A 16,241-nucleotide genomic window follows, 5' to 3' on the forward strand; every position below is an offset into this window, starting at 1 on the left:
TTTCTCTCTCTCTCTCTCGTTCTTTCTTCTTTCTTTCTTTCTTTCTTTCTTTCTTTCTTTCTTTCTTTCTTTCTTTCTTTCTTTCTTTCTTTCGACAGGATCTTGCTGTAGCTTAGGCTATTTGAGACCTCACTGTGTAACCCAGGCTGTCTTTGAACTTAGATGATCCTTCTGCCTCAGTCTCACCTACGTGAGACTCTTTCACTATGCCTGACTTCTCTAAAATTTGAACAATGTTATTTCTTTTTATTTTATTTTATTTTTTCAGACCTGAGGACTGAACCCAGGGCCTTGCACTTGCTAGGCAAGTGTTCTACCACTGAGCTAAATCCCTAACCCCAACAATGTTATTTCTAGATGGTAAAATTACCCAGTTTCACTTGTATTCCTTTTAATATTTGCTGTTGTTTGATATTTCATTCGATGTGAGTGTAGAATATTCTTTAAAAATTAACAACATTGAAAAGATTTCAAAAGATAAGTAGGGCAGTGGTGATGTACACCTTTATTGTAGCACTTGGGAGGCAGAGGCAGGCAGTCTGAGTTCAAGGCCAGCCTTGTCTACAGAGTGAATTGCAGGATGGTGAGAGCTACACAGAGAAACCATGTCTCAAAAAACCAAAAATAAATAAATAAATAGTAAAAAAGAGATAAAAGTGAAAACTAATCTCTGGGCCAGCAAGATGACTCAGTAGATAAAGGTGCTTGTTGTAGAAGCCTAGTGACCTCAGATTGATGCCTGGAACCCAGGAAACTGTGGAAGAAGAGAACTGAGTTTCCAGGGTTCTTGACCTCCAGAAGAATACCAGGCAAGTCTATACCCACCCAGCCACCCACATACACCATGCCAGCAGTGATAAGATCTTATTGAGAGAGACAGAGACAGACAGAGAGAGACAGAACTTGAGAGAGCGCGAGGCGGGCTAGCCAGTGGTAGCACAAGCTTTAATCCCATCACTCAGGACACAAAGGCAGACGGGTCTCTGAATTCAAGGCCAGCCTGGTCTCCAGAGCTAGATCCAGGACAGCCAGAACTACACAGGAAACTTTCTTGAGAAAAATAAATAATAAATAAACAAACAAACAGAGGGCTATAAGATGGCACATCTAACGAACAAGCAGCTCCGTTTGCAAATGGAACAGGTGGGCAGGGAGGGAAGCAGGGAAGGAAAGAGAGGAGCAGCGGGTCTCATTACACAGTGTGCAGTCTTCTAAAGACAGCCAGAGGCCTGGCAGTGGTGGCGCACGCCTTTAATCCCAGCACTTGAGAGGCAGAGGTGCAGAGGTGCAGAGGTGCAGAGGGGCAGAGGGGCAGAGGGGCAGAGGGGCAGAGGCAGAGGCAGGCGGATTTCTGAGTTCAAGACCAGCCTGGTCAACAGAGTGAGTTCCAGGACAGCCAGGACTACACAGAGAAACCCTGTCTNNAAAAACCAAAAAAAAAAAAAAAAAAAAAAAAAAAAAAAAAAAAAAAAAAAGAAAAGAAAAGAAAAGATAAATAAAGACAACCAGAAGCCCGTGCTGGTAGTTCAGTGGGATAGATTTTCCTATTGCAGGAGAACTTGGGTTAAATTACCAGCTCAGAATAAAAGAGGAAGGAAAACAAAGCTAGGAGTAATGTGTGTAGAAACTTCACAAATGGTAATTATTACTGTAATTTTACAACTAGAAAAAAGACTAACATCTCAGTGGATGGTGGAAAACCATGTAGGGCTAGTAGGATGGCACGCACACACACGCACGCACACACACCTCAAACTCATGGTGCTCTTCCTGTTTGAACCACTTTAGTACTTGGCCTACAGGAACTCATGTTACACCCAGTCTTACAGAGATTGTATTAATTATGAAGTTCTTTAACAAATGATGCAAATTAAATGAGTCTATCACTGCCCCCACCCCCATCTCACCTCCAAAATCTGGTTCTGTACCTATTCTGGAGTAATTAGGAGCACTCACTCAGGGTTCTAGGTTCAAGTTTATTCTCCTGGCACATAGGCCTCTCGACCACCCCTAAACTAGTATATGAACCTAGAGTCTGAGCATGCTGAAATCATGCTCTGCCACTAAGCAGCACCTCCAGCAGGAACATTTGACTGTGGCTTTAAGTGATAATGAACTGCGAGTCCAGTTAGGTCCAGAATGTAATGCTTTAAATACCAGAAACAGGAACAGCCCTTATTCTGTGCCAAACACAGATCCTTCTTGTGGTCCACCAGTGCTCCCACACAGTGAATAGCTTTGCCATTTTGTTGTTGTGGTTGTTGTTTGATTTTTTTCAAGACAGGGTTTTTCTGTAGTCCTGGGTATCCTGGAGCTCACTGAGATCTGTTTGCCTCTGCCTTCCAAGTACGGGAGACACCACCGCTAGCAGAGCATTGCCATTTTGTAAGGCAGGCAGCTCATGTGACTTGTTTAGAGGTGGACCACTGTGCTTTCTAGGCACATACTGTACCCCTGGCCTCATTACCTGCTCCTCAAGCCACTCTGCTTTCTGCATTTGCTTAGAAGTGGTATGGGTCTGGGACAGTCCCTTCATGTGGATGACAAGAGCACGGGTCAGTAAAGATGACAGAATGAAGGGGTGTAAGTGAGGCCATACCACTAGCAAGGCAAATTGTGTCCAGCTTTTACTCAGGTTGCCATACCTTTTGTGTTTGTGAAACTGTTAATTTCCTGCACTTTTTGCCTAAGGACAAATGTAAATCTGCACAAATGTACCAGCACAGGTGACTTACTTGTCTTCACCCATGGCTCCCACACAGCTGGTGTTCTCTCTAAAACAGGGCCCTTTGGCCCATGTTCCTGAGCTCGGCTGCCTCAATCCTCAAAGCCAACTTCTCCACAGCATGTTCACTTCAGTTTTAAAAGCAAAGATGCCAAGTGGCCCCCAAGGAAGATGAGTTTCAGACACAGGAGTAGGTTCTGAAAGTGTCCCTGGCTTCTATAGGAGGTCGTCTGCTGGAGGGGTGCCAGGGTGACTTTTGCATTGTACTTGCGGTAGCTAGTCCCCATGTCCTGGCTCCTCAATACGTCTTTGTCCCTCTTCAGCCTGTTAGTTTTGGCTCTGATAGCCTTTGGATCAAGGCCAGATCCCAAGACAAGCCAACAGAAATGACTCTTTGAAGCAAAAGAGTTGGAGCTCTGGAGGAGAGACAAGATGGGACATTATTATCCCTCTGTTCACTCTTTAAAGGCAGCATTTAATAACCACTATCTGCCTGGCTGGGTTTGTGCACAGAATTCACTCAGTCACAAGTTTTTGTCTCTGTGTGTGGCTACTTGCCTTCTGTGATTAACTAGAAGGCCTTATAAGGCTGTGCCTGAACTTTTTCCCCTTATTTTAAAAAAATAACGCATTCCTATGTTTAATTAGTTGATTTTTATCCCTCGCCCTTTTGTATGTATGTGGAGACCTAGAGAGATGGCTCAGTGGTTAAGAGCTCTTCCAGCAGACTTGAGTGCAGTTCTCAACATCCACTCCAGGCAGCTCCAAGGAATCTGACTGCTGCAGGCTGTGTGTGTGTGTGTGTGTGTGTGTGTGTGTGTGTGTGTAGACATACAGAGATACATAAGGCACTGTGTGTGTGTGTACACAGACATACAGATATAATCTGACTGCTGCAGACACTGTGTATGTGTGTACATGTGCTTGCGCAGACACACAAATATACACATAGGTAATTCTTAGAAACCAAAACAAATGGAGCCAGGGTTTAGTTCAATGGAATTGCACCAGATTAAAGTCCTGGGGTCAATCCCCAGTATAGTTTAAAACCAGGAAGCCATGTTTTATAATTCATTGCTTGTTATTATTTTTATTCATTTAGCAATGCCTTGTATAAAATTTTGCCTGTTTATCAGCATTTTATATCAGCACAAGTATATTTTTGATTATCTCAGAATGTTCAACTGTGTAGATATACTCATATTTTAAAAAAATCTCTTTTATTGAATATGTACTTCATTTCTAACCTCTTCTTACAACTTAATATCCCCTTTTGGCTTTGTGCCCATGTTTGAATGGATTTGTGGAATTAATTCCTGCAGAATAGATCTCGCTTAAAGAAACATGTAAAGTATGATTAGAAAGTTGTCAGCTTGCACTTCATGAACACTCGGTTGTTTTTGCCTGTTGTTGTCCTCAGTGCCAATTCAATGATGAGATCTTTCTTCTCTGTCTCGAGCTGGCTTGTAAATGTGGGTAGTTGTTAGCTGCTGTCTCGTTGTACCTGAGAGAACATCTTAAGGGAGAAAGGTATTCTGGTATAGGTTTTTCAGAGGTGTGGAGGGACATGGTGGAGCAAAGTTTACCTCATCGTGGTCAGGAAGCAGTACACAGACAAGACGAAGTTGGGGACAAGGTCTTTCTGGGGTGTTTGTCCAGTCTACTTCCTTTCGTCTAGGCCAGAGGTTCTCAGATGGTTGTGAGCCACCATGTGTGTGCTGGGAACCAAGCTCAGGTCTTCTGAAAGGGCAGCAAGTGCTTCTAGCCTCTGAGCATCTCTCCAGCCAGACACTTCCTCTTAACTTTCATAATCACTCAATAATGCCAGCAGAGTGTAACTATCTATCAATGGATTAATCTAGTGATTGAGACAGGGTCCTCAAGATCTAGTCAATTAAATGAAAAAACAACAATAAATAAATAAACAACAAACAAATAGCAGAGGTCAGAGCTGGAGCTTTGGAGACATGGTGGCCATGTCTTGGCATCATGAGATAATGGACTAAATCTCTGAACTGTAAGGCAGCCTCATTTAAATGTTTTTGTTTATAGAGTTCCTTTGGTCCTGGTGTCTCTTCACAGCAGTAGCAACCGTAACTAAGACAGGACCAGATTGCTAGATAGATAGCTGTAACAGTTTGAGGATGGCAAGGAAGGCTATAGAACTTTATAGTAATGATTGTTGCACAGGGTTGTGAATGGTAGTAGTAGCACTGAACATATTTTAAAATGGTTAAAATTATAAATTTTGTAATGTGTTTTAGCACACATATAAAAGGAAAAGAAGTTAAGGTTAATTTTTTTTAAACTCATTTTTCACCCACACCCACACCTATATGCTGCTCTGGAGACTTGTAGCTGTTACTTTTGTTCTGACCTTTTCTACACAGTCTCTTTCTGTAAACTTTGAGGACCCCATCTTTATCTCTTATAGTTAGAAATTATATCATTAAGAACACAACAAGGATTTCTCATCTGTTTGGGATACTCTATCTGCGTGCTTTGGCTTCTTTGGCATGGGAAACTCTTATGATTTGGTGATTCTCAGCCACGTGTTCCCGTCGGCTGGTTACTCTAATATCCGCACCCCGGGACTTGTCAGGAAGTAGAGCTTCTCCTTAGGTAACTGGTAGAATAGGCAAATAACTCATTCCTGGGGTGCAGTCAGGTATCAAATTCTGCAGACTTTCCCTCTGGAACCACCCAACTTCTCCAGATCAGGATGTGTGTTGGCAAAGCCTGCCTGTTGATATTTGGGAAAACAGGAAGAGATAGGAACTGGAAATCTCATATCAAGTATTCAGACTTGTACTGAATCCCCCAGAATTAAAAAACAAAACAAAACAATAACTAGTAAACAAACAAACAAACAAAACTAACAGATGATGATCAAAATATTATCTTTATTGCTGGTCACAGTTGGATAGAATTGTGAGTGAGTCGCTGGCTGCAGTTATTTGTTTTTCCATGTCCACTCTCAAGTAGACAAGCAGGGTGAGCGTGAGCAGCTTGCTCCCCAACGGAGAGGAAAGGAGAGTGGAGCAGGACCTGGCCGTCCGTGCCTGCTTCCCTTAGCGCTGGGGGGGGCTTTACCAGTGGATGTTCAGGAACATCATCAGGACAAGTGAAGAGGTGATGCGGTTGAATTGATCAGTGAGTGGACCCAGAGCTGTAATCAGCAGCCTGTACTCTCTCTATTGGCTTCCTTTTGGAGAGAATGAGTAAGAGTCGGTGTCTAATTTACCCCAGCGAGCAGAATCCGTGATCCAGTCCTGCCCTCCTGTGTTCTTGATAGCCCAGTGCTTTCCTTCTGAGGCTTGCACTTTAATTTTCATTCCAAAGCAGTCTCTTGCCAGACCGCTGAAGAATTCATGGTTTGCTAACTCCATCCAACAAAATTTTAAGAGGGGCCTTTGTTGTCCTGTGAACTTCCTGTTTTGTGTCAGGAACCCTCCTTCTAGGAAGGGGGGTAAGGGGCAGAGTGTATGAAGACGCCTTCATGGAAACATTAAGCAATTGTTTTAATAACTGGGTTTAGAAGCACTGGGCCAGCAGTCCTAAAATGAGTAAGAGCTAGACCATGGCTGTCTCGTGGGGTGGAGGCTGGGATAAGTACCTGGCAAATGTCCCTTGTAGTCATGGCCATGACACAGGAAGCACACGGTTCAGAAGTATGGGGTAGAAGAAACTTCCAGGTACAGGGCCAGTGATCTCACAAGCTCTCTAGTATTTCTGGCTATAATTTAAAGAAGGCTTATAGTTGGACTGTCTGAAAGATGTGTAGATCAGGGTGGGAAGCAGAAACCTGATCAGAGGCTTTTGGGTGCCCTGCTTTTGGTGTTTTCTCATGGAGTGACTGCCTCTACTGCTGCCTTATGGAGTCTTTTAAAGTAGCTTTTCCTAGTTTTGTGGGAAACTCGACTTGTGGTGTAAGAAGGGCTCCTATACACATAGCCCCTCTTCCCTTTGTGAGGTGCCAGAGAGCACATTAGGAAAGAAACAGACAGAAATTATAACACATCCACCACTGAGCTGCACTCCCCAGCCTTCATCACTTTGTAACTTTTGCCATCGTGTAACTATGAGCGATGGTGTAGGACTTGTCAGTCATCCATTCTGTGTACCAGACAGGGTTTTGGACTAGTTTCTTTATGTGTGTATAGCACCACTTGCTGGCTGTAGAGATGTTGCAGAAATATGAGATGGTAGAGGCTTAGAAATGCTAAAATTTGACTTTGTTTGCCACAAGTATTGTGAATAAGAGAAACATCTCAGCAAGCGGCTGGGGAGAACCAAGGAATGCTTGCACGGTTTATATATAGGTCAGTATCCTTTTCTGTACCTGCTACTCTCATCATGATTCCTACCTGCCAGAGCTGTGTGTGTAGTCTGATGGGGAAGAGGTTGACAGCACACTGCCCCCTTTTCATAGGTGCACAGCGGAGGTATGATTGGCCTAGGTTAGCCTACTGGTTAACTCTCACAGATCTTGAGAGGGCACTAACATCTGTTTCTTCCTGGAGCCATGGGTCCAACACAGCTCTTTGTAGGTCTTTTGAAGTCATCTCTGAGATAGTACTCAGTCAGACTCTGGTACTAACGAGCACATGGCACAACCATGGACTCCTGGGGGTCACAAGAAAGGAGTATCAGTTATAGAAAACGTGTTTTTAGTTTAGACCTGCTCCTTAATTTCATTTGAATACTAGAACTGCACACTGGCCAGACCTGAAATTGCTAGAGGACCTTGCTCCCGATGGGAAGACAGACTGACTTTGTTGAAGACAGGCTCTGTCTGCAGCCTTCTCTGGACTAGCCCACTGGCTCTTACAGCTCTGATGAGCTCCACTTCTGTTACCTCGTCATAGTCACCAGCCAAGCAGGAGCAGTGCCTCCTCGCTTCTCCTTGGCCTCAGCTTAGGTTTTAGCCCCTGCATTGGTGTTCTCTCACACAACTCCTGGATGGCATGGGCCCGTTCTCACTTCTATCCTTCCTCAGCTCTTAGATCTTTCTTCACAGAGTAGGTGCTGAATGCTCCTGGGCGAGTAAATAGAAAGAAAGCCCATGGCCCTGCCACTGTGACCGCATCCTCAAGTGTCTGCTCCATCTCCCTCTTCCATGTGTGTGCATGTGTGGGTGGGTGTACATACACATAAACAGACATACCTTCAACTAACCCTTATTTAAACCACTATGGAGGAGATGGCATTGTTGTGATTATACTCTATAGACAGAAGCACCAGAACACCCCTTGCCAACATAGTTGCACAGCTGGGGCCGAGGGAGTACAGGCTCCATTCCCTTAGCTAGGGCCTTATGGTCACAGACGGAGCTGATCAGTTACATGGGCAGGTTAGGCATGCCTCTGGAGTGGCAGCTGAAAGAGGAGGTGGAAAACTCTTCAGGTTTCTGACCTTTGACCAGAGACTATTGCTATCGTTGTGTTCTCAGATGCTAAGAGGATGTGCTGGGACACTTTAGGGACGGGTCACTGTGCTCTTTCTTTTTTTAAAAAAATGCTTATTTTTATTTTGTGTGTATGAGTGGTTTGCCTGCATGTTTGTAAATGCATTGCATGTCTGGTGTCTGTGGAAACCAGAAGAAGACATCCAATGTTATGAAACTGGACTTACAGGCTATTGTAAGCCACCATCTGGGTCCTGTAAACTGGACACCAGTCCTCTGTGAGAGCAGCAGCAATCACTCTTTAATGGCTGAACTATCTTTGAATTGCTGGGGCCATCTCATTCTGTTTCACAATCCACAGCCTGGGCACTGATAGTGTGGGTGGAAAGATGAAGAGTTCTGCCAGGTATTTAATGGGAAACTCTCCTTACATCCCAAGCTTTCGGGTTCACTTTATGTCTTGCCTCTTTGACTGCTTCTGCTTCCTTGACTGGTACATCTCTGCCACTTGTGTGACCTTTCTGAGTAGGTTTAGATAAGGGGCAAAGCTGTGACCTGCCATCAAGTAGATGTTTTTCAGCACCATATGAACTAAAGATAGAGTCTTACTGTCTCAACCCATCAGGCCTAGGAGAGAGAGGTCAGCACTGGCCCAGAGCAGATGGTGTAAGACCAAGTAGAAAGAGTAATGATCATGTGTGTTAGACACCGAGCAGAAGGGGCTCCAGCACCTCAAAGCTCCCATTAGTGCTATCTTTAATGTAAGAGTATGCCTCAAAATTCTCCAAGAATTGGATCCGGGAAAGATGACTCAGTAGTTAAGAACACTTGATGCTCTTCCAGAGGTCCTAACTTCAGTTCCCAGTACACACATCAGGTGACTTATAACCACCTGTAACTCCAGTTCCAGAAGGCCTAAAGCCCTCCTCTGGCTTCCATGGTACCCACGCATCTGTCTGTCTCTCTGTCTCTGTTTCTGTCTTTCTTCGCTCGCTCTCTCTCTCTCTCTCACACACACACACACACTTATAAATAAATCCAAAGAAGTTCTTGTACAGTAAGTTGAGAGCACTCACTAACTAGGCTAGTAACAGGCAACATGAGCTCCCTGGTGGCACAGCCATCTTGGCAGTTGAGTTTCCCAGGTGCTATGCCAGCAGCTACCTCAGCAGCTAAGAGGGATCACTTCCTCAGATGGCTTGAGATAGGCTAGAGGTGACTGAGAATAACACAAGTGGCTAAGACCTGTTGCGGGGTAAAGTGTCTAGTTTCCACTGTTAATCTGTATTAGTCTAGGCTGCCTTGAATTCAGTCCTCTGCCTCTACCTCCTGAGTGTAGGGATTAAAGATGTGTGCCGCCATGCCTGGCAACATAGCTTCTCAGTTGAATTATAAGAAATTTTAAGAGTATGCAGGTTCCCAAAGAATACAGGAAATACATGTGTGATCACCCTCTTAGCATGTCCTCTAAGCCCAAATATTGTCACACCCCACTCTCCCCAAATGCTCTAAAGAAATCCCAGAATGACTGTTCTGTCAAGCCTGGCCTATAAATGGTTCAATTCAGGGCTCTCCAGTCTGGAATGATTTGGTTTGCATTTTATTTTCTGAAGAGCGACTGACTCTTTCTCTGTCTTGTTTTCCAGTGGGAAATTAGTGTCTCCAAAGTGGAAAAATTTCAAGGGCCTGAAGCTCCAGTGGCGGGACAAGATCCGGCTCAACAACGCCATCTGGAGAGCATGGTATATGCAGTGTAAGTGTGTTGCCTGCCAGGCAGATGGTGTGTTATGCTCCAAGGGACCTCAGTTCTGTGGCATCAGAGCGCTACATCTTGGAGGCCTAAGCATCTTGGGTCCATAGCCTGCTCTTTTCAGTTGAATCTTTCATGCGTAGTCTATGTGATGAGAAATCAAGCTAGAACACATCCCAGGAAGCAGGGCAGTTACCAGCCATCAGGCAGTCACCTAACAGAGCAAAGTCTTGAAGGGCAGACGTGAGACCCTCACTGACCACAAATGCATGCTGGGTACTTGGCCCTCAGGAGTAATGGGTTCTTTTTAGGAGAGATGGGAGAATGTAGCCAAGAGGTGACATTTGAAGAGCCAAAGAACAGTTTCTATTTCCAGCAGTTTAAGAAGACAGATACTGCTGTACAGCTCTTGTCCTTGGCTAGGTTGAGGATAGGAGGATGCAGGCTTCAGGAGTAGGGTGGGCTCTTCCCGCTCATTGGCTGCCTTTGTGTTGATGAGCAACTTTATTTCTTACTCAGATATTACTGCCATTTGTTGCCTTGGGTCTGCATGCTTTTATTTCTCAGAACTCTACATTTCTTCAGTGGTAGAAGGAAATAACATTCCAGGGTGTAGCAGTTTGGGTAGAGGTCCATTAGGGATCTTGGTACAGTTATGATGTCTCTCTTTTCTCAACCCAGATTTGGAGAAGCGCAAGAATCCTGTGTGCCACTTTGTTACCCCACTAGATGGCTCTGTTGATGTAGATGAACACCGTCGGCCAGAGGTATTTAACCAGCAAGTAATTGAATAGATGGTAGGTAGGAAGGAGGATGCTGGGAAAGGAAAATTGCCTTTATTTCTGAAGATAAACCCACCAAAGGACCAAGCTCTTTGGCAGAAACTGTAGAGAACAGGGAAGCCTGTGCTGTCCTATTAGTTAACATGACCTGGAGGAGGAGGGGTAGCCTTTCAACAGATTCCAGCCTGCAGAGATTCTATCCTTAGGCAAACTGACCTTACAGGGCCTCTTTCTCTTCGTTCACTTAAAATTGGTATTTCTTCTGAGAGTTACTCAGGAAGGACTGGCTGTGGAGCAGTTAGTAAGCTGTAACTCAGAACAAGAGCTCTAGGTCCCATCCCCAGGACCACAGGCAAAGAGCCACTCTAGAAGAAGTTAGGGAGAACGCAAGCTTCTCCACATCAGCTGCAGATACAGCTTACTTGGTAGAGTGCTTTCCTAGTGTGCTCCAAGCCCTGGCTTCCATTTCTATCACCACACAAACTGAGCATGGTGTCAAAAGCCTGTAGTCCCAGCATTTGGGATAGAGAGTCAGGAAAATCAGAAGTGTAAGGCCATTCTTGATACATAGAGAGTTTGAGGCCAGCCTGAACTTCATGAGACTCTATCTTAAAAACAAACAAACAAACAAAAAAACCCCAAACCAAGCCAAACAAACAAAAACTTAAAGCTAGAAGATGAAAAGAGATTAAAGAAAAAGTGGCTCATTTTTATTTTGTCTTATTATTTTGGTACTTCTAAAGGGCAGAATCCAGGGCCTCTTACATGTCAGGCAAGGTCTATACCATTGAGCTATACCTCCTCCCTAAAAGTAAAATTTAAAAAATGTATATTAGATTTATTTATTTGTGTGTGTGTGTGTGTGTGTGTGTATGCATGTGTCACAGCATGTATGTGGAGGTCAGAAGACAACTTTTGAGAGTCCTTGCTTTTCACCACATGGGTCCCAAGGATCAAACTGAGGTCATCAGGCTGATGAGAGGCACCCTTACCCACTGATCCATCTCACCAGCGCTCATTTTCTCCCATGGCAGCTGCTGCTGAAAGGGGCATTTGTGGGCCACCTGTGAATTTCCTTAGCATCCTCGGCATCCCTTCAACCTCTCTGAGTATTGTGTACTTCCCCTGTACCCAGTGCACAGTCACCCCTGGGGTCCTGGGTGTTGAAGATACATTTTTAGCTAGGGTGTGAGAAGAGGTGTGCTCAGTGAGTGAAGCTGTAGTTTCTCAAACAACATGGGCATTTTATGACCTAGAGAACCCTCTGAGGCCTCTTCGGTGATGTATACTGGGTATTCATGGGCTGTGATTTGATCATCATCCAAGACCTGCTTTTCATTTTGGCCTCTTGGTTGTAGGCCATCACCACAGAGGGCAAGTACTGGAAAAGCCGCATTGAGATTGTGATTCGAGAGTACCACAAGTGGAGAACCTACTTCAAGAAAAGGGTAGATATTGGCCAGGGCTCTCAAAAGAGCATGTTCTGGAAGCTCTGGACTGGGGGTGGGGGTTGAAGAGATGGAAGATGGGAGGATATTCAGGATGTGGCCTGAGACCCTAGGCTCCACAGCTGCCCCGTCAGTCATGGGACATGGAGCAATATTGAACTCAACATTTTAAGCACCAAGTAGTGGCTGTGGTTTCCTCAGTCATGAACAGAGCTGTTTCCTTCTTTGTGCCCACATCCATGGGATGGCAGCCAGCAGGATCCCATTCCCCAGCTCACTTCCCAGAGAGTTCACTCACATATAGGGAGATGAAGTCGGGCATCTCGGAGCTCTTAGTGGCTGCTTCATCTTGCTCCCTTTGCCCACAGCTGCAGCAGCACAAGGATGAGGACCTTTCTAGCCTGGCCCAGGTGAGTGAGCTTGAGAAGCGGCTCTGTCTGTCCATGTCTGAGTGAGTCCTGGAGTGGGAGGCCAGACACAGGGCCAGCTCCTCACATGGAGGTCCTGCAAGTGCCCACGAAAGCAGGCACGCTCTGGTGGGTGGGTTAAGGGAATAGCTCTCAATGCCTCTACCCTCTTGCTCTTTTTTCAAGAAGCAACCCTTTAATGCCTGCCAGGACTGAGAAGATAAATTCAACTGCCCTTTAATTATTCTTCTCCCCTGTTGGCGCTAGGACGATGACATGCTGTATTGGCATAAACATGGGGATGGCTGGAAAACCCCAGTCCCCATGGAGGAGGACTCACTGCTGGACACAGACATGCTCATGTCAGAATTCAGCGACACTCTCTTCTCCACACTCTCTTCACACCAACCCGTGGCCTGGCCCAACCCACGAGAAATAGGTAAGTGTAGTCTCTGTTCTTGGACAGTGGCTTCTTTCTCAATGAGGATTCCTCTGGGCCAGGCTTTGCTTCAGGGTACCTCTAAGCTGCTGTGTGGCACTTAGTTAGGCTAGGCAAGAAAAGAAAAAGATTGCTCAAGCTCTTTATCTTAGGGTCCTGTGCAGTTGCATAAGAGGAGCCTGGGACTGAAGCCTTACAGAGTGGTCACTGTTCCTTTAGTCCCACTGTGAGAAAGGAGCAGGCTCTGATCCCAACCCATTTTATATTTATGTTACTGCATAAGTGTGGGATATGTCAGTACCAAAGCCTAGGCTGTAGGGTGGGCACTACTGCACATGGCATCCCCACCCGAGGCCTTCAGTCTTGAGTCCTCAGGGAAGAGCTGCAAGTGAAAGTGAGAACAAGGACGGGGCTGTGTGGTGTAGAGCGGGGTGGAAGGTTGGGCTACTCATGGTGATCCCAACACTGTCTGTCTTTCCTGCCTTCCAAGGGTAGAGAGAACATATCTAAGAATAGCCACAAACCCCTGAGGATGTAGACATCCCAGCCAGCTTCCTACCGTTTTTTTAGGAGGACCAGGAGGATCTGTTCAGAACTAAATGTATGTTTTCCTTTGACCTTATGTGAGGTAAAAGTGTTCCCCTCTTTCACTTGGAATTATTGCAGCACATCTGGGAAACGCAGACATGATCCAGCCAGGCCTGATCCCTTTGCAGCCCAACCTGGACTTCATGGACACCTTCGAGCCTTTCCAGGGTGAGGGCAGAGGGCAGTATCATACTAGGATCTCCCTTGCGCGTCCCATATCAGACTTGTGCCCTTGTTAGAGAGAGAACAGTTGGAAATTGGTGGGGGGGGGGGCTTATAAGTTTTTAAGACTGAAAATGATGTTGGTAGTAACTGCAAAGCCTGGCAAAGTTTCCTGGGACATTAGAAGGAAGTTGGCATCTCAGTGAGTGCTTTCTTCCTTGATTGTCAGCAGTTACTCCACTAGACAGCAGAGGGCACTGTGACACAGCCACCACCCAGCAATGTTTCTGTATTTAGGTCAGACTCCCAGAGCTCTGCCTGGAAGCACTTGGTGTTTCAAGTGGTCCAATCAGAGCCTTCTTTCTACCAAACAAGTTATCTGGGGAGGCGAGGTTTGGGTCCAGACCCCAGTTTGTGTGTCATAATTCAGAAAATGCTAAGTTCATGGAGTTCAGAAGACTCCTGTGTTCTTTTCCAGATCTCTTCTCCTCCAGCCGATCCATTTTTGGCTCCATGTTGCCTCCTCCTTCATCATTACCTGCCGCAGATCCTAGCAGCCCACCTTCTCAGGTAGAGGAGGAAGCTGGGGAGCGGGCATGGCAGGTGCAGGGCTAGCGTCAGACTTTATACCCAGAGCTAGTCTAATGCTGTAACCACGAGTTAGCCAGAGGCTGGGGCCACTGCTCCAGCCAGTGCTGGCTATACAGGCATGTGCAGAGAAGCTACAGAACCCTCTGTGGAAGCGTCCTTAATCCCCACAAGGCGGAGACTAAGCCAACAGAGTTGTTTCCTCTGTAAGGTCCATGTGAGCTTTGTTCACCAGCTCTTTCCTAAGGCACGTTTAGTTGCAGAAGAAAATTATGGATCACTAATAAAAATATGTTGTAATTGTTTTCACTTTTTCCCTAGCAATTACTAAAAGGTACTTGCAGGTGTTGTGCTGAGAGCTGAGTGGGGCATAATTCTCTGCCCTGGGGAGCTCTCAGGTTCGTCCTGTGTTCAGTTAGTCACCCAGGAACCTGGCACCTCGCCCACCTAGTGCAGATAATCATTTCTTCTCTAGAGACTGAGATCTGTACAGGTGATTCCTCATAGCTTTTCCACTCAGGAAGAGCTGGTCTGACTGGAAGTCGATACTTGATGCTGTCCTGGGGCAACCCTGAGCAGCTGTGGTCTAGGCTGCTTCTGCTGTGTAACAGAAGATACCAGGGTGTGTAGGTAGACCTCGACTAGACTCTAGAAACCAGATATCCCTAGGGTGCTATCCAGCTTTGTCTGAGCTCTGTGTCCTCATTAGTTCCTAATGGAAACAAGAGCCCTGCTGACATTGGGAGCACAGGTCTATTCCCCCAGCCTAGCAGTTTGGCCTGGGAGATAGCACTTCTGTCCCTTGGTCCCTCAGTGTCCATGTCCACAGTTGAGCTTTGTACTATGTAGGGCTAAACAGTTAAAGCTAATTATTAAGTTGTAGCTTTGTTTCTTCATGTCTCTTCCTTCCTTAGGGGAACATCTTGCCAAATACAGCTCTCCCTCCTGCAAGCCTGCCCAATAGCCTCATTACATCTTCTGCAACCCCCTCCCTGGATCCCACAGAGGGCCAGGGTTGTGAACGCACATCCCAAACTGTGGACCCGTTTATTCAGCCTGCAGACTTTGGTCCCTCTGAGCCTCCACTGAGTGTCCCACAGCCCTTCCTCCCTGTCTTTACGATGACCTTACTTTCTCCTGGCCCCGCCCCAGCACCTGTTCCAACTGCATTGCCCTTAGTTCCTTCACCCGCCCCTACTCTGAACCCCCCAACCCCACCAGCTTTCCTGCAGCCACACAAGTTTGCTGGAGTCAGCAAATCCACCCCTGTCATTACCCACACAGCCTCTGCAACCCTTACTCATGATGCTTCTGCCACCACCTTCAGCCAGAACCAGGGCCTTGTTATCACAGCGCACCATCCGACCCCCTCCTCATCCCCCTGTGCTCTGGCCCTGTCATCCGTACCCCAGCCACCAGCCGTGGGACCTCCCCAACCTCATTTAACTTTTATACACCCCAAACCTGTGTCCTTGACTGGAGTAAGACACAAGCAGCCCCCCAAAATAGTGCCTGCTCCTAAACCTGAGCCTGTCTCCTTGGTGTTGAAGAATGCCTGCATTGCTCCAGGTGAGTTGGTTGGGGTGTGGTCAGCCAGAATTGCCTAGGGAGCAATGTTTCCCTTTCTCTAAGGCTTTACATTCGGAATACCTCCCTTCCCACTTAAATACAACAAAGCAATATGGATAATTCAGATGTGCAGTTTATCTTTCTATTCTCTATGTTTCAAAAAGTAGTATGGTCAGGCTGCAGGGAGGGCTCAGCGGCTAAGAGCACTGGCTGCTCTTCCAGAGGTCCTGAGTTCAGTTCCCACCAACCACATGGTGCCTCACTACCATCTGAAATGGAATCTGATGCTCTCTTCTGGTATTTGAAGACAGCTACAGTGTGCTCACATACATTAAATAAATAAATAATTCTTTTTAAAAAAAAAAAAGGTCTTGAT

At 46.0% G+C, this 16,241-nt stretch overlaps 1 protein-coding gene across 1 annotated transcript in view; it reads left to right on the forward strand.

The window, feature by feature from the left end:
* Positions 1 to 16,241, forward strand: part of Mlxip (MLX interacting protein) — a 60,459-nt gene that overhangs the window by 34,978 nt on the left and 9,240 nt on the right. Inside the window, exons 2-9 of the mRNA XM_021163687.2 lie at positions 9,779 to 9,885; positions 10,564 to 10,649; positions 12,023 to 12,112; positions 12,481 to 12,522; positions 12,787 to 12,958; positions 13,625 to 13,714; positions 14,187 to 14,278; positions 15,211 to 15,865. Of these exons, the coding sequence (XP_021019346.1) occupies positions 9,779 to 9,885; positions 10,564 to 10,649; positions 12,023 to 12,112; positions 12,481 to 12,522; positions 12,787 to 12,958; positions 13,625 to 13,714; positions 14,187 to 14,278; positions 15,211 to 15,865 (1,334 nt within the window). The remainder of the gene's footprint in view (positions 1 to 9,778; positions 9,886 to 10,563; positions 10,650 to 12,022; positions 12,113 to 12,480; positions 12,523 to 12,786; positions 12,959 to 13,624; positions 13,715 to 14,186; positions 14,279 to 15,210; positions 15,866 to 16,241) is intronic.

Source organism: Mus caroli, chromosome 5 (assembly GCF_900094665.2).
Source record: "Mus caroli chromosome 5, CAROLI_EIJ_v1.1, whole genome shotgun sequence".
NCBI classification, from domain to species: Eukaryota; Metazoa; Chordata; class Mammalia; order Rodentia; family Muridae; genus Mus; species Mus caroli.